General features: G+C 45.0%; 1 protein-coding gene across 1 annotated transcript; it reads right to left on the bottom strand.

The window, feature by feature from the left end:
• Positions 1–84: 84 nt before the first annotated feature.
• On the bottom strand, positions 85–8,498 carry IPP (intracisternal A particle-promoted polypeptide). Its single transcript, XM_054073575.1, has 8 exons — positions 8,170–8,498; positions 7,242–7,673; positions 6,564–6,719; positions 5,396–5,563; positions 4,481–4,618; positions 4,044–4,166; positions 3,117–3,337; positions 85–2,198 (listed from the first exon to the last, which is right to left on the bottom strand). The coding sequence occupies exons 1-8, from the start codon at positions 8,456–8,458 to the stop codon at positions 1,974–1,976; spliced, it is 1,752 nt and encodes a 583-aa protein (XP_053929550.1). The 5' UTR covers positions 8,459–8,498; the 3' UTR covers positions 85–1,973.
• Between the last annotated feature and the right edge of the window lie 10,317 nt (positions 8,499–18,815).

Below are 18,815 nucleotides of genomic sequence, written 5' to 3'. Positions count from 1 at the left end.
CTCAACGGGAGCTTTGAGAGTAAGGATCGGAAATGAACTCCTCGTTGCAAAACTAATAAAATACAGCTAAGGTAACGTTTCTCAAATGGTTCATGAGGGATCCTGACATGTAAAGAAAAAAGCCTATGAAATATTACCTATAATTTGATCCCTGAGAGGGCTGCACAGAGTTGGCAAGTCAATCAGAATTCCAGCAAGTCTGAGTGATTTCACACTGAGAAGAGAAATATGTGAATGTTTTACTCCAGAAGTGTGCTACTTGCACCTTTCAAATAGTTAACATTTATAACCAATCTTTCCTGTTTTTCTACTGGGAAACAGGATTTCCAGTAAAAAAAGGAAAAAGAAAGGCAGCAATAGAACTCACTATGATGGGAAAGAGACCTATTCAAGAGCATTCCACAGTCAGTTCTCATTTTATTATGAAAAACTGTTTAAAACAAGCTTAAACTTGAGGAAAAAAAATACAGAATAGATATTGATTCACATATATAAGAAATCCTTTTGAAGTAAAAGCACACGCATGATAATAGAATGATTAGAGATACAAATGCTCCATCATCTAGAACGTTTTAGCCTGGCAATCTCCCAGCCCTACGTAAGAATGCAGGACCTAGATTCTTAAAAGTACCTGCAGGACTCACCTTGGAGGCTTTTATTTTACACAAAGGATACTGCCCTGCACAGTGCGAATGTTCTTTTGTCTACACAATGCAGGCTTCCTGTTCTGTGACGTTAAGGTTGTGGTTCTGGGTTCTAGAATAGCACTGTCTATCAAAGTCCAGGCAGCCTTATTTCACACTCCATCCGAGCTGTGCAGAAAATGCAATCGCATTGTGCAAAAAGTGACTTCAAGTATGTCCATTAAAGGGATCTAGAAAGAACTCCAAACTCCGAGTAGTATGGTTCTACTGAGCAAATCCAAGCTAAATACAAACTCCTTAGGAGAATAATAGCATCACTTTAGTGCTGAATGCAGCTCATTCTATCACAAAACATTCTGTCCACTCAAATTTGGAAGAGGTGGGACACAAGATGTGGCAGAGATGAACGTGTGTACCTTGCAGAACAGCAAGTATTCCAATGCCAAGTCTCAGCATGTGTCACACAGGGTAAAAACACATTTAACCAACGAAAAAAAAAAAAGGCAAAAGGCTTTCCCTATGATTTTATACTAAAAGCAGTCCTAAATAAGAACAGCCAGTCTAATGAATAGCATTTCCATTTAAAATTCATCAGAGCATACAAAAAATAGGAGCTCTACTGTCATCATTGATACCACTGAGAGGAAAAGCCTGTGCTGAAGTGGAATGACATCATCAGAACTGTGAAAATAACCTTCCAGAACAGGAAATTCTCAGCCACTTATCATCCACATCAGTGGGGTGGCTGGAAAGTAAATATTCAGTTCATATTTAATGCCCATCACGTCCAGCAGCAGCAAAGAGGCTCAAATGCAACAAGCTCCCAAGTAGAGGTACCATGTCTTCCCCATTTGTTATCTTCTTTTCCTTGTTTTCCACCAGAAAAGGACAGCTAACACTAACCAGGTATCCCATCAGCTCTTATCTACAGCTAACTCTGAGCTGTCCATAACAGCCTCCTTTCAGTTTGTAATGCCAGCCAAAGACACTGGCTTTGGTGCACATTAGAGAGTTAACAACTTGAATAATGTCTCTAATGTGCTGGAATGGCTTCCTCAGCTTTTTACAGGGCAAATTTGCCATTTGTTTCAGGTAACTTAATCCAGTCAACAAGAGGCATTCCTACTCTTCCTGAGCCGGACATTGGATAAGCCAATTTACTTTGAAGGGCAAGAGTTTTAATATTTCCCTTTGCTCAGGAAAAGCCCTCTGATCTAATTCTCCAATGTCTCTACTGAAGTGCTTGTGGTACAAGAGGTTTCTGACTGACGAAACAAAATCCGAGAAGACAGAATCACTCATTCCTTGAATTAATTTCTTCTTTGTGTTTTACAGTACAGCTACACCTCCTTCGCAGCGGCTGGTGATCATGTTGGAAATTTCAGTCCAACTGTCTGTATGAGGGTTGTAAACTTCAACAGAGTCAGTGGTTACTGGAGCAGCAAAATCATGACTGGGAGCTCGGCCTCCTGAGGCATAAAGAAATCCATTCACAGCCACGACACAGACACCAGCTCTTGGAATCTTCATTGATGCAACTTCAACCCACTTTTCCTAATGAGAAGGTAAAAGAGTCAACAAGCAGTTTTAGGGTAAGCCTCAGTTCTGATAAAAGTAATTTCTAAAGCTTAAAGACTGAAATATATACAAAGAACACTACCTATACACTTCACAGGCTCAAACATGGTATGTGTACAGTACCAAGAGGATTATCAAGATTGAAATGACAACATTTTCAAAAGTACCCAGATCACGCGAGTCACTAAAGAACAGATCACATACTGTCTGTATGCAACAACTCTCCCTTTCTTCAGTTGCCACAAAGTGTTATCTGTCTCCAAAACAGAGAATGGCACAGAGTTTGAGGTGGGAAATAAGGAAAATCAGATTGAATTCCAAATGCAAAGCAGAATGGCACACTGGATTGTGCTATGCTTTTATTACTAGCTACTGTCCTAAAGAGCATCCTATAAACATAAGCAATAGTCAGGAATAATTTTTTATCTCATTCTAAAGTTTAAGTGTTCAAAGAGATTTTTCTAATCATGCTGAAACACCACATTTTGATGCAGAAGAACAATCCTCAACTTTTGCAGTTAAGGGCAACTCTTACTTTTTCCAGGGCTCTAGTCAGATTATTGACTGTTCCATTGCAGAGGGGGAATTTATCACCGCATCTTAACCCTCACGAGTATTTACTAAACCAGAGCATATCTGTGCATCATCAGTATTCATTAGCTTTCAGTGTCCCAAAAGCACACTTGCAGTCTTTGTAAACAGTCAGATAGCAAGGTCCTGCGGGCTGGTTAGGACAGACAGAACGTGAAGTCACTGAAGCTTTGTTTTACTCGGAATTACCAGCCAGTAGTGAAAAAGAAGTGGAATTTCCAACTTTGTTCTTTCTAAAGAAAGGAACCTTTATAGCATCTTACATGAAATCTATGTTGATGAAAAGAAGGGACTTTACCATACCTCTTCAAAGGAGTATCTTTCTACACTAGCAAGCGCATCCCGAGATTCACTGCAGCCTCCCACAGCATAGATGCAGTCATTGAGAGCAGCCACCCCAAGATACGCTCTCCGGCTGCCCATTGGAGGGAGCTCAGACCAACGTTTAGATATCGGGTCGTAGGCTTCGACAGAACATAGTTCTACTCCTTCAGTGCTGATACCACCAACAACATAAATCAGACCTGCAGAAACAGAGTTTCTCCTAGGTTTCATAATGCAAACGTTTGAAAGAGAGAAAATGTTTGTCACAACACAAGTTTCAGCCTGACATTAAGATGGCTTAAGAACGCCAGCTAAAAAAACTTCATTTGTCCAGTGGTAGCATACATAAAGCTTTCAAATGAGTAACTCGAGGCTCATGCACTAGAAGCTTTGATGAAAGCCATAATTAATCAAGTGCCATGGAGAGAATTCAGAAGGCTGCAACCACTGACCAGGCCTGGATCAAATACTTAATAAGCACATTTATAGATGAAGTCTTTAGACATGTTTGCCTTAAAATAACCTGTGGCAACTCTTCGGATTGTCACAAAGAAACACACACAACCCCAAATATGGAAGGTAAATAAAAGCACTATCAGGATGGACAATCAACTGTTCAAAGACTAGCTGGATGACCACTGGCAGCCATGTAAAAAATGTTTTCACGAGATAAAAGGCAAAAGACAGAGAGAACTTTATAGTCTTTGATTTCTGCAGAATTAAAAATATATTGAGTTCTACAGAATTAAAAATATGATACTGGAAGAAAAAAAATAAGTGAGGCACAAGCATGTGCAACTGACAACACAGTACAAGACAAAGGTAAAAATTCATGACTGAAACATAAAGCTTCAAAATCCAATGGCTTTTGGAACTGTTTAGGGATACAAACTTAACAGTACTCACCTTGCATTTCACAACACCCAAAGCAGTAACGGGGCACAGACATGTTTCCTACCACATCCCAACTATTCTCTTCAGGATCAAATCTTTCAATTGTATTGCCAATCTCTGCTCCAACCCAACCTCCTGCAAATAACAGCAAACACAGGGAAGAATTTAATGGCATAAATGGCATAAAGCAGTGTGTCAGCTGCAGTTTTAGACATATGGTGCACTATTCCAGGACAGACTGATTCTGAAACCAGTGTGCAATCTACAATGGAAATAAGTTATAATTGAACAATAATCCACAAAGATTTGCAACACTAATGCTCATGTAAGCAGCTGTTTTTTGAAACTGAAGCTCTCAAATTTGCAACACCAAAATGTAATATTTAAGATCAAATCAATTTATAAGTTCTGTGAATTAACACCTTTAAAATTAAACCCCGCAAACTTACCCAAAGCATAGATAGCACCATAGCACGTGCATACTCCCAGTCCACAGCGGGGATGGTTCATGGAAGCTACAGTGGCCCACTGCTTAGTAAGAGGATCATAACATTCTGTACAGTCAAAAATCATTGAGTCCTTCTCACCTGCATAATAAAAGTAAGAACTGAGACAGGGGAAACACAATGCTTTGCACTGCAGATAATCATTCTTCACTTCCTTCCAGGACAAACAACTTCTTCCTTTTAGGTAGCCAAATGGCCCATGTAGCAAAAGCTTTATTTACACTCAGAAGTGAAGCATCACTAGGAACCACTTTCGTCAATAGTTCCCTGACACATTACTGAAAACATAAGAGAGGTGAACAACCATGGTTCTACACGCTTGCTACTCAGCAGCACGACTGGCGGGGTTTTTCAAGACCAAAGAATGTATTCTGCAGTGACAAAACCAGTATACATATGCATTCTTTAATGATGGGCAGATAGAGCTACTTGTCATATCCTTGTGCAAACACACAACAAGCCCTTCCAGGCAGGCAGATCACAAGTGGCCTATCCTGTACTACTGCCTTTTATGCTGTGGGCCTCTGTGAGACTACAAGAGAAGAAATGCTAGTAGTGGTGGTACACAAAGATGCAGAACACCCAACATGTCTCAGTACATCTGCATATATCCAAAGGCTTACCTGTGAGTTGCTATATCGTGTGTGGGAGAGAAGCTTAGTAAAAAATGGGCAACAGAGGAACCTGAGCAGGTACTCACAGAGCAGTGATGGTAGAGAACCAAGGAACTACAGTTAAATTGTTATTATAGCTAAAAGTCATATTATCTACTCTTGGGTTCCTCAGAACCACTTACAGGAAGAATCATTAAACAAAATCTCCATCCATGTAATAAATAGATCACGTTTCAGCTGTTACCTCCAATGGCGTAGACCATTCCTCCCACCACCGCCACACCCAGCCCACTCCGGGCCTGGCGGAGAGAGGACACTGTGGTCCAGTAGTGGCCAAAGGTGTCAAATCGCTCCACACAGCTGAGGGCTCTACTGTCACTCCAGCGTCCTCCTTGTAGTCGAGTGTACCCACCTAGAAAGTAAGCAGAAAGATCACAGTGGAGTAAGAGCTTCTTACTCATCCCCATGGCTCCTGTATCCAAAGCAAAGATTACAGTAACAGCCATTTACCACCTTTAGTAGGAACTGGACTTTCCAAAGCAGCACTGTTTCTCCAGCACACATGGAAGAATCATAGAATCATTAAGGCTGGAAAAGAACTCTAGGATCATCAAGTCCAACCATCAACACAATACCAACATGTCCATTAAACCATGTCCTGAAGTGCCATATTCACACATGTTTTGAACACCTCTAGTGATGGTGACTCCACCTCTTCTCTGGGCAGCCTGTCTCAATGCTTCACCACTCCTTCACTGAAGAATTTCTAATATCCAATCTAAACCTCCCCTGGTGTAACTTGAGGCCATTTCCTCTTGTCCTATCACTTGTTACTTGGGAGAGGAGACCAGCACCTGCCTTGCCACAACCTCCCGGTCACCTCGAGGGTCATCTAACTTGTGCCTGACCGTTTCATAAAACCGGCCAACAGCCTTTGCTATCTTACATCAGTGTTGGGTCCCACAGGGTGAAACAAGAGCATTTCCTTTCCATACAAAGCAGCAGCTTTGCTGAAAACTTGCAATTTCAAGTACCCCATCACATGAATCAGAATATTCTTGACAGAGAAAACTTCAACTTTCAAGTTGTTACCTGAAATTTTTAATCAAAAGATATAAAAATAGAAAAAATATTTCATCTTGCTTAGTTATCAGGTTAGCTGCTTTCTGCTTAGGATTGCAAGTGGGACAGCATTCACACTTCATGTCATTGTTACATGGCATTCGAAGTCTAGATCTGCCTCTTAGAAATCATTTGCCTTGGATGAAAAGCTGCAGATGAGCAGAGGATTTGCCCAGGGTTCACTGCTGGAATAGTGTATGCAAATTCCCTGCAGTATCTCTTTCAACACTGTAATATGAGATACTACTTCATCATTTGTTTTACAAGGTTCAAACCAGCCACATTCTAACCTACTGCATAAAGGTACTTCCTGGCTTTCCTCCGGGGACGACCTTTAGAAGCCTGCAGAAAACTGCTGACCTTGTTCTCTTTGGGAGATTTACAGACTTCACAGTATTCTTTCAAAAGAGTTTGCAGGGCCACCCGAAGGCTGAAATCTGGAATACCTTGAAGAAAAAGCAGATTAAAAAAAAGGTATAGTGAAAAAGTACGGACAAGAAGCAACTCACCTGTAGAGAAATTACTACCTTCTAAAACAGCAGACAAATCAAGATTGCCTACTTTTATAAGGCTTTTCCAAAAGCATGTTTTTAAAGTAAGCCGTGCTCATTTGTTCAAAAGCGGAATTTGTTTGAATAGCGTCAACATTTTTTATCACAGAATTGCTGAGTTTCGAAGAGACCTTTAAGGTCATCCAGCCCATCACCATGGTGCCTACTAAACCATGTCCCGAAGTGCCACATCTACATGCTTTCTGAACACCTCCAGCGAAGGAGACTCCACCATTTCCCTGGCCAGCCTCTCCCTATGCTTCACCACTCTTTCAGTAACTATTTTTTTCTTATATCCAATCTAGAAACATCATACTATTAATTTTAAAACGTCCATCAAAATCCAGTAAGTCTGAATGACACGTGGTTTACTCAAACCCAAACATCTGATATCGTTTCCTCTCTTCTTTCACTTACTTTCTATGTATTTTAGTAGCCTTTGCGCTGGTAGCAGAGGGAATCGAACAGGGTCCAGTACTTCCACAACATGTTTCTTTCTTTTCCCCACATCCTTCAAAATCCACTGCATTGCGGCACTGAAAACCTGGTACTCGTCCTCAATATTTAGGTCCTCACTTCGCAAGATCTTAACCAGCTGCTCTTTTGTCAGCGCCAGGAACTCCTCCCCGCTCTGCACCTCCAGGAAGTGTGTGTGGATGTAGCTCTCCGTGAACTCCATCAAGTCGTGACAGGCGATCTGCTCAGAGAACTGGAAGAGGCCAATGCAGTTCATTGGGTCGACCTGTCCCTTCAGGAACTCGCAGCAGAGCTCCACCACCTCGGTCAGCTGTAGCATGTCGGCAGCAATGATCAGCTCCTGGACGTTGTGCTCCCCGATGCTCACCACCCCTGCGGGCAGGCACATGGCGGTGGGGACCCGCTCCAGGCTGCTGCTGTTCAGCAACCGACACCCCAGCCCCAGCTGTCGGGTAACCCCAGCCATCAGGGAACCGGCAACCTTGGTCTTGGCTGTTGGACAGCCCTGTCCATCCACCAACCCCGATAATCAGGCAATTCTGGCCATCAATCTACCCAGGCCATTGAGCAACTGGCAACCTCGGCCCCAGCTGTCAGGCAACAGGCAACCCTGGCCATCCAGCAACCCCAGCCTTTGGGCAACTCTGGCTGTCAGATAACCCCAGCTGTCAGGCAACGGGCAGCCTTGGTCCTGGCTCTTGGGCAACCACAGTCTGGCAACCCTGGTCCCAGCTGTCGGGCAACCCCGGCCATCGAGCAACTGGGGACCCCAGCCCTGGCCATCGGACAACCCCGGCTGTCGGGCAACTGGGAACCGCCGCCGCGGCGCCGCCGTGGGGCAAACCCCGCTCCCCGCCTGAGCCGCTACCTGTGTAGATGAAGTCGAGGAGCGTGTGGAAGGTGCCCGGCTCGAGGCCCGCGATGCGCACCACGTCCCGCCCGGACTCTTTCAAGCCGCCCGCGAAGAGCGCCGCGAAGTAGGGGCTGCTGGCGGCCAGCACCAGCCGGTGCACAGAGAACGCCTGCGCGCCCACCTCCAGCCGCACGTCGCAGAAGCTCTGCCCGGCCCGCAGCCGGTTCATCTGCGCCAGGAGCACCCGGGCGTGCCGGTCCGAGAAGGAGCTCCCGCCGCCCTTCCCCGACGCCGCGCTCGCCATCGCGGACCCCCCCGCACGTCCCCCGGCACCGCGCGCTGTCTGTGCACTGCGCATGCGCCTATTCCCCCCCACCCGCCTGTGGCTCTTCCCGCGGCTCCCGTCTCTGCCCGCGCGCTGCGCATGCGCATCCGGCTATACCCGCTGCTCCCTGCTCTGCTCGCCCACAGAGCATGCGCTGACGGCTACACCCGCGGCTCCTGCCCCTGTTGGCTCGCTGCGCATGCGCATCCGTCTCTGCCCGCACTCCGTCTCTGCCCGCGCGGCACTCAGCTGTACCCACGGCACCCGACACTGCCCTCGCGTTGCGCTTGCGCACTCGGCTCAACGCGCAGCCCCAGCTCTGCCCGAACTGCGCATGTGCCCCGGGGTCTCCCGGCTGCGGGCAGTGCGTGGGGCGCTGGCGGAGCGCAGGGGAGGGTTCTGCGGGTCTTGCGCCCTCAGTGGGCGCGGGAAGCGGCTCTGCCCGAGCTGTGGGGCTGCTGGATGGTCCGTGTTCATAGAATGGTGTCATAGGATCAGGGAGAAATGATAGAGTCACGGAATGGTCTGGTTTGGAAGGGACCTCAAAACCCATCCAGTTCCACTCCCTGCCATGGACAGGGACACGTTCCACTGGATCAGGCTGCTCAAAACCCCATCCACCCTGGCCTTGAACATTTCCAGGGATGGGGCAGGCACCATTTGTTCGGGCAACCTGTGTCAGGGCCTCACCACCCTCACAGGAAAACATTTCTCTCTAATGTTTAATCCCCTCTTACATCTTAAAACCATTCCCCCTCATCCTGTCCATGCACTCTCTGATCAAGAGCCCCTCCCCAGCTTCCCTGTAGCCCCTTTAAGTACTGGAAGCTGCTCAAAGATCACCCCAGAGCCAAGTTCAGCCTTCTCCAGGCTGAACAACCCCAGCTCTCAGCTTGTCGTCATAGCAGAGATGCTCCAGCCCTTGGGTCATCTCCATGGCCTCTGCACTCACTCCAACAGATCCGTGTTGTTCCTGTGCTGAGGACTCCAGAGCTGGACACAGGACTCCACATGGGGTCTCACGAGAGCAGAATTGAGGGGCAGAATCACCTTTGTCACCCTGCTGAGAATCACCTTTCTCACCACGCTTCTTTTGCCCAGGACGCAGTTGGCTTTCTGGGCTGTGAGCGCACATTGCCAGCTCATGTTGAGCTTCTCATTCACCTACACCCCCCATCCTTCTCCTCAGAGCTGCTCTCAATCCATTCTCTGCCCAGCCTATATTTGTGCTTGGGATTGCCCTGACCCAGGCGCAGGACCTTGCACCTGGCCTTGTTGAGCTTCACAAGGTTCTTACAGGCCCACCTCTCAAACCTGTCCAGGTCCCTCTGGATGGCATCCTTGTCCTTCAGTGTGTCAACTGCACCACATTGGCTTGATGTCATCAGCAACCTCGTTGAGGGTGCACTCAATCCCACTGTCTGTGTTGCCAACAAAGATGTTAAATAACACCAGTCCCAATACTGACCTCTGAGGAACGCCACTCGTTAGCAGTCTCTACTTGGACATTAAGCTATTTACCACAACTTTTTGAGTGCAACCATCCAGCCAATTTCTTACCACAGTCCATCCGTCAAATCTGTATCTCTCCAATTTATTGACCAGAATGTCACGTGGGACAGTGTCAAATGCTTTTCACGAGTCCAGGTAGATGATATCAGTTACTCTTCCCTTATCTACCAATGCTGTAGCCCCGTCATAGAAGGCCACCAAATTTGTTAGGCACAATTTGCCCTTAGTGAAGCCAAGTTTCCTCTGTGTTTGCACGGTCACTTGGCCCTGTGGAGCCTGTTCACCTCCACAGGCCCCTCTGGCCACTGCAATGCAAGTTCACAGCCTGCTTTGTGAGGGGCTTCCCTGTCTGTGTGTAAAGCTGGTCCTCTGCTCGCTGTGCCTGGTGCTGAGGTAATGGGTGAGCAGCAGACCTGCCATCACCTTATTCACTGCCTTCACAATCTCAGTCCCCTTGAGCAGGTTCAGATTAGATATTAGGAATAATTTCTTCACCAAAAGAGTTCTCTGGCACTGGAATGGGCTGTCCACGGAGGTGCTTGAGTCACCATCCCTGGAAGTGTTTAAAAGATGCGTAGATGAGGTGCTCAGGGATATGGTTTAGTAGTGGACAGGTGCGGTTGGAGTCGATCTCAAAGGTCTTTTTCAACCAAACAATTCTATGAGTCTAAGCTTTTTCAAACTGGGTTCCTGGCCACCTTAATCTGTGCTTGTGAGCGAGAAACATGGCAGTGTTGGGGAGAGCCCACAGCTACCATCTGCCTGGGGCAACCCCGGAGATGAGAGGTGGGCAGAACTGCCTGTCCTTAGCTCAGGACTTTGGCATCAGAGCCAGCTCACGCACCCCTTTTCTTTGTAGCGTCATGCCACATTGTGGCCTTCTTCTTCATTCCAGGATGGATGTTTCATCGCAGTATCCTGTCGCAGTACCATGTGGGCCACGGGGGTCAGCAGTGATCATGAAGCAGGGCATGCTTCTGTCTTAGTCTGTGTAATTCACTGAGTCACTGCATGCCGGAGCCCTGACCAAGGGATGAGTGTCACATACTGAGTTACACGCTCACAGTCACAGCTGGCACTGATTCTGAGAGAAAAACATCCCTCCTGAGTTTTCCACAACTGTTCCAGCAACATGACATGCAGCCAAAGCAAAAAGCAATTGGAGAGCCTTTTGGAATGCTTCTGTATCTGTTTACTGTGAGACTGGGAAAGAAAAACACGTCTGCTTACAGTTACAATGGTCATGGCCCCTCAGGCTTTTCTCATGATTCTGTGTCGCATTGTAATAACTTTTTAAATGTTCTAGAAGGAACCCGAGTTGTGATTCTCTGGGGATTGTTGGTTTCTCCATTCATCAGCATTTCACTCTTGACAGTCATGTGGTAAAATTCAAGCTGGTCTTGAAAAAAATATCCATAGAAAATATAGATCTAGCTTGAAAACTAAGGTTTCTGCAAGCACACGCAGTTGGATGGTTGCTGATATAATGTGTTGTAAATTTTAAGCTAGGCTAATAAACACATTGAGATTATTCTTTCGTTGGTGAATCAGTAAAAGGCTCCAGACCCTTCTTGTGCTGACATTTTATTCATCAGAAGTGGCCTGTGAGTAAAAGGCTTAAAATTCCCCTAAACACCAGTGGCTCAGTGGCTGGCTGATGTCAGCTGTTAGACACTTGGCCAGTACTAGGATTTCACACCATGGCGCTAAATTTACAGACAGAAATTAGCGTTGCTGAGACTGCTAATTTTGCCCTGCAGGCCTGTCCTGTGCTGTATTGATGTGGTTGAATGGTTCTGTCTCCAGGAGAGGGCACTGCTTCAGCAGGTTTCCTCTGTGACTACTCAGAATCCGTATAAGGTAGAGCTTAATGCTCCCATGTACTATTGTGCATCTCTCCAAAAAGCTGTAGATTTGCAGGAATATGTCTGAAGGTACGCTTGATGATGTGTGATTGCACTGTAATGAGGAGCCTTTTGATTAACTAATGCCAAGAATGACTCATTGCAGTGAAGGAAATAAAACAGTTTTAAATTTTAATTTAACAAGCTCCTAACATGATATTTGCCCATAAGCCATCTGAGTGCTGACTGACATATGGCAGGTGACATAAAAAGCGTGCCCTGAGCTCCTCAATGTGTCTGATTGCTTATGCCTGTACAGAGGTGCTGCTGTCACAGTACCAAACCCCCACCCCTCAGTGAGAAGAGTCCTAGAATGGTTTGGGTTGGAAGGGACCTTAAATCCCATCCAATTCCACCCCCCTGCCGTGGTCAGGGACACCTCCCTCTGGACCAGGCTGCTCAAAGCCCCATCCAGCCTGGCCTTGAACACTTCCAGAGAAGGGTCTGCCACAACTTCCCTGGGCAACCTGGGTCAGGGCCTCACCACGCTCATCTTGAAGAATTTCTTCCTAGTGTCTAAACTAAATCTTCCCCCTTCCAATTTAAAGACATTCTCCCTTGTCATATCACTCCATTCCCTTGTAAAAAGCCCCTCCTCAGCTTTCTTGTAGCCCCTTCAGGTACTGGAAGGTTGCTATAAGGTCTCCTTGGAGCCTTCTCTTCTCCAGGCTGAACGAGCCCAACTCTCTCAGCCTGTCCTCATATGGAAGGTGCTCCAGCACCTGGATCATCTTTGTGGCCTCCTCTGGACCCATTCCAACAGCTCCATATCCTTCTTATGTTGGGGATTCCAGAACCGGACACAGGACTCCAGATGAGATCTCACAGGAGAGGAACAGAGGGGCAGAATCCCCTCCCTCACCCTGCTGGCCACACTTCTTTGGATGCAGCTCAGGACACAGTTGGCCTTCTGGGCTGTGATTGCACATTGTGGCTCATGTCGAGCTTCTTATCAATCAGCACCCCAAGTCCTTCTCCACAGGGCTGCTCTCAATCACGTTGTCCCCCAGCCTGTATTGAAACCGCACACAAGCTGTTCAGGCTTTCTCTTGAAACCCTCCTGTGCTGTGCCGTGAAGTGTTGCAGTCCTCCCCGTGTTAGCCTACCCAGGCCCATGGCTGCTCAGATTTCCCTGGCTGAAGGGTTCTCAGGAAAACCTTTCCAGATGCCTGGAAGCTTTCTGCTGAGCTGAGGTGTCTGTTCTCCTTCTCTCAAATCCTGCAGATGGTGCTGTTTCTATGGGATGACACATTGGAAAAGGCAACAAAAATAGGTAGCTAAAAGGTGTTGCATGTGTGGGTGTTGTAGTTCTCCTCTGTTTTTTTTTTTTTTTTTCCTTTTCCTGAACTTTCCTGGGTTCTGGAAAGTCCCGTCAGGAAGATGGGAGACTTTTAGTCTCACAGACACTGAAAGAAAACCAATTGATTATTGATTTCAAAGTGCAGGTTTGCTTTCCTGCCTCTGTAGGAACCACAAATCCTGTGGGATATTTTGTGATAGGGAGGCACTTTCCACGAACGTCAGTCAGAATGTTCCAAGTCAATTTTCTCCAGCAGTTTCAGTGGGTATGAAAACCTCACTTGCCATTCCAAACTGCAGTTCATCTCTGCACTTTGTCCTCTGTGCTAAAGTGTCTGCTGTAATCTTCCAGTGGCCCTCTTCCTGTCCCTGTCCCTGTCCCTCTCCCTGTCCCTCTCCCTCTCCCTCTCCCTCTCCCTCTCCTTCTCCCCCCACTTTTAGAAGCTTTTTTGAAATCTTTTGTCTATTTTGGAATTTGTAATTAAGTATTTTTATTACTTTCACTGTAATGTGACTTCGGGTAAAGGTGAATTAGGGTAACTGCCTGTTATCAGAGCTGTCGGTCCAGACAAGTTTAGCATTCCTGAACTGGGTATTAAGAAACTCTCCCAAGTACCCACGTTGCCCCACAGGTACGGAGAAGCAGGCTGTGCGAGGCTCCAGCTGAGTGGGGCGATGCCCAGCCGTACCCCGGGGAGCCATCTGGCAGGCAGCAAGAGTAGGGAGCATGTCTGAGCTGAGAGACTCTTAGAATGAATGTGACATTCCCAGTGAGTAAAGCACAGATAATGGCTTGTGATTCCAGGAGCACTGGGAATATTTCATCGCTGTGTGCTCTGGGCTTCACCTTTACAGTGGTGTTGGGGAGAGAGATAGTTGGGGCATGATAAAATGTAATAAAAAAAGGAAAAAAACTTTTTTGTTCTTAAAGTGTGCCCTAGTGATAAAAGGATTGTGTCATCTCACCTACTTGTGTGGAGAGGTTTGTGTTGTGGGTACACTCACCTAGCAGGAAGTTTGGAGGAATTCCAGTGCAACTGGGAATGTTGTGCAACATGCGTGGCTACAGTTCCCCGCCAGTTAGAAGGTTCTTGTGTTTAAGCCATAGATCTGGAGCAATTCCAGGCAATTTGATTTAAAGTAAACATCCTGGATGCAGCGTGTCAGATACTAGCACAATATTGTTTTAGTATTTCTCATTTCTCCCGTGGGAATAATCATTCCGTGAAGAAGGAAAGTGATCTAATGAGAGAATTAACTCAAGAGCCTGAACATTGAATTAATCACAGCTGTCTGAAAGGGGAACCAAGGCAAACTCCACAGAGAGCTCACTGCATTTCCAAGGAAGGAGGCCAAAAGAATAACTAAGAGTCAGATAGCTGGTGATCAAAACAGAGGCAGGAGGGATCTGCTATTAGTAGCTAAAGGGAAGCAGAACTGTGCAGCAGAGAGAATTTCCCCCCTTGTTTCTCTCAGAAGCTACACCTCGGTAGCAGGGGATCGCTGTAACCTTTTCTTGGAGATGTTTTGTTGGAGATTGTTGGGGTCTGATCCTCACTTTCCTCACAGTCATTTGAAGTAGATGACTCAAGTCATGGCTTGGCTCTTTTCTCTGTTGTCTAGAGTTGTCCTGCAGCTTCACTCTGAATTAGACCTACTCGCTAAGGTAACTTTATCAAAGATGCAGGTCTTTTTTAGCTAAAAGGAAAAGTGAGTTGTGCTTGAGGATTATCAGTCTTCAGGCATGTGGGAGTTTCGGTCTTGCCATTAGTAAAGTCTGGCAATGTTTCAAATTGTAATCCAAATCCTAATGCTTTTTGGACTCTTTACTTAACTTTCTTGTCTAAATCACCGTGTTGCCTTGGATAATAAAGTAGACCAAGCACACAACAGACCCATGAGCTGTTTCTAACTCCAAGTTAGTCAAACCTTTTGAGCAGAAAAAAAAAGGACAATAACCAGAAAAAGTGCATAAATTAAAATAATTTAATTCCCTTTATTTTATCTACTAATTAGATAGATACCAGGGGCATGTTTGCTCTCTAGGAAGGTATTACACTTGCACTGACAGAACTTGGGAGCTGATTTAACTGAGAAGATGAACAGAGTTAAACTCTGTCTGATACCCACCACATTCCACAGCCTGTGTGTGCAGTGGGGTCATTTTCAAAGCAGCGCCTCGCCTCCATGGAATGTGAGATACGTCAGAAACTCCATGAGTAACTGCTAGTAGGATGTCTGCAGGTCCTGTGCCTGCTTGCTTTGTGAGTCAGGATATCCAGTGAAGCCTTAAAAGACTAAAACTTCCACAGTGTAACATATCAACTGCAAATGGCCCAGGTTGCTACTGTGCATCCCAGCTCCATGGCTGCTCTGCTGTTCCCTTGCCATGTATTTCCCTGGATGATTTTTTCCCTTGATTTACCTTTCCTTAGTGTTTTTCATCTCCCTTACCAGAATTTCTCCTTTGGGGTCTTGCACTAATTCTCTGGTTAGAAAGATCATTTTTATTCCAATCTTGTCCTTCAAAGTACTTGCAAAATCTCTACTTCATTGTATGAGTAAACAAAAATGCTGGCTAGAATCAGAACATACCCTTTGGGATTCCTAACAGAGGACCTGCCCGAGATTAACAACAACATACTCACAGTAATAATTTAATATATTTTTTAACCAGTTGTGCATCCGTGTTATGGTGATTTCGTTTGCACTTTGGTTTTCTCAGTTTGCTTATCAGAATGCTACATCAAATGTTACCAAACCCCTTAAAAAGCCATATCTCATCTACAGCTTTGCCTTTTTCTGCAGGCTTATTATCTCCTGGGAAGGCAAATTAGCCTGTTTTGACATTATTTGTCTTAAATAATCCAAAGTTCTTGTTTTTATAATTTTGTTATCCTTCAACATGCATGGAAATGCATTGTTTAATAAATTGTTCTATTTTGGGATGTCCACATTTTTGCAATACTTTATTTCATAAAATCTCTTATAATTTTTGCATAATGACTCTTGTCCAAGGATCACCTTACAAAGCGCAACCCCCTTTTGCAGTGTGAAACAGGGCTCTGACACAGAACTTGTCTGTGCTAGTCCTTGTTCTGCAATACTTGCAATGATCAGATAAGTCTCGTACTGACTCTCTCCCACTGACTCAGTTTGCTTCTTGCAACTTATTTTCCTCTCAGATATACTTTGAAGATTAATGAATATTTAGAAAATGCTCTGAGTAAATCCTGCACATGAAAAATGCAATAGAAGTTGAAAATGTCATCATTACTAATGCTTATTATTTTTTAAAAAGGAAGCTATACTGCAATCAATATCCATGGAGAATTATGAACTATAAAAGTAGAGCGAGGACTCTAAAGGTACGACAGGAAATTGTGCCTGGCACAACTAAACTGGAGGTGAAAACAGCTGAGTGACCTAGCGAAGAAAACCTTGCAACAGCAAAGATACAGCGGGCAAGTTTTGTTAATAATACTTGGTACTGAAATATATGCAGGATAAAGTATTTGTATTACTGATGGATGATGAAATCCTTTTCAGTTTGCAAGTTATTAAAGACGAGGTTTCTCTTCATTAGTAACAATAATTTTGAAGCAGCAGGCTCAGATAACCTGTACTGCAGAGCTGTTACTGAACTGCCAAGAGAGATCTCCGTTGTAATGACTCCTGGCATTTCAGTGAAATTTCAGAGGACTCACAGTTTTGTGCCAATGTTTAAGGGAAGAAAATTAAATAAACAGAGCAAGCAGGATGACCCAGCTAGCTGTGTTATGGTTAACGTGACACCATTCCAAGCAGCACAGTACAAAAGCTGATTCTTGGCCAGGTAGTAAGTAAGTCAATAATTGGCAATAATTTTTATCAGCCTTGTTTTGTTGATAAATCCAATTTAATTTATTGAGAAAGGTTGTAAATCTGTTTCCTATGAATTCATGTAGGAACACATTTCACAGCACATTTCACGAAGCATTTGATCTACCATTGTGACATTTTGATAAAGATCTTAGTCAAGTCTGGTGTCATTAAGTGAAGAGATGTCTCAGTTGTTTGGGCCAGTGGGTCCCTAAGAAGGGTGTGTGCTTTTGAGCTGCGACATGCAGCAGGCACTAACCAAACTGAGTCAGCTTTGACTGGGGATGTCTACAACCATCAGTAACTCAGATCTTTCTTTTTCCTGGATCACCTTCACGATGTATTGTATTTTTAGTGATTTGTACTATTTTTAAGTTTGCTTTACCTGAGTTGTCCTAGCCTTTTGGAAATATAAAACCATCACTGAGAGCATTTCTGAGTGACACAGAAATTGTTGAGAGGTAAACTACTGTGAGTATAAAGCAGCTAGAGAGAGCAAACTGTGACTTAGGAAGGTTGGTCTATTCACATGAAGGTTTTGTAACACGACAGAATTCAAAGCAGTAAGCTTAAGAGCCAAGATCACAGTTCACACCTCTGGGACCAGGGAGCTTTACAGTGGGAAAGAGTAATGCCAAGAAAAAATGAGGAATCATAGCATATGGACACTGGAGGCACGCAAATAATTGGAACGATGCTGTTGTAGTTACAGGCAGTGCAATTAGGGATGCAGGGACATGATGCCCTCTCTGCCATGGAGTACAGCTTTGGTTTGTACAATCTAGGGAGGACATTTAGGACTGCAGAAGGTACAGGAAAGAACCATAAGTGTGATTTAAGGAGAGAGGGAACGTCTTATAATGACATATGTAAACTAAATAGAGTGAAGATACAGCTAATTACTAAGAAACAATTTGGTCCAGCGTGTATGCTGCTGAGCAGAAGAGCACTGCTGAGCACTGAAGAACTCTGTAATACAACAGGCTTTAGCAAAAACCGATGGCTGAAGGATGAAACAACAAATGTTAAATTAGGGATGATCTTTAACACCGAGGAAACAAAATATCAGGTCCATTGGACAATTCCCCATTATTTGGAGTTTTAAATCAAGACTGAAAGTCTTTCTGTGTGATAACTTTTATTTGAACAGAATGTAGAATCATAGAATCACAGAGTAAGTTGGGTTGGAATGGACCTTAAAGATCTTCCAGTTCCAACCCCCCTGTGATGGGCAGGGACACCTCCCACTGGATCATGCTGCCCAAGGCCCCATCCAGCCTGGCCTTGAACACCTCCAGAGATGGGGCATTCACAGCTACCCTGGGCAACCTGTTCCAGTACCTCATCACTTTCATGGTGAAGAAATTCCTCCTTATGTCTAGTCTAAATCTGCCCCTCTCCAGTTTATACCCATTGCCCCTCATCCTATCACTCCAAGCTTTTGTAAACAGCCCCTCCCCAGCTTTCTTGTAGCCCTTTCAGGTACTGGATCGATGAAAGAATGACCAAGAAGTATGGGACAATTTCTGTGCTAGAGACAACTGAGTAGTTCTTGACCTTTGGCTTAGAAAAGAGGTGACCTAAAGGAAATATGATAGCTCTGTGAAATTATTGGAGCCACAAAAGAGTTAAATGGTTTGCTTGGGGTACATTGTGAGTCAGTGGGAAAATTAAGAATAGGACATAAATAAGGGTCTTGGTCCCTTAGCTGCTGTAGGATCCAGTGATGCTCAAGAGCACGTAATATCCAGTCTCATGGG

Source organism: Cuculus canorus, chromosome 8, assembly GCF_017976375.1.
Source record: "Cuculus canorus isolate bCucCan1 chromosome 8, bCucCan1.pri, whole genome shotgun sequence".
NCBI lineage: Eukaryota > Metazoa > Chordata > Aves > Cuculiformes > Cuculidae > Cuculus > Cuculus canorus.
This window is presented reverse-complemented; position numbering and strand designations above follow the sequence as displayed.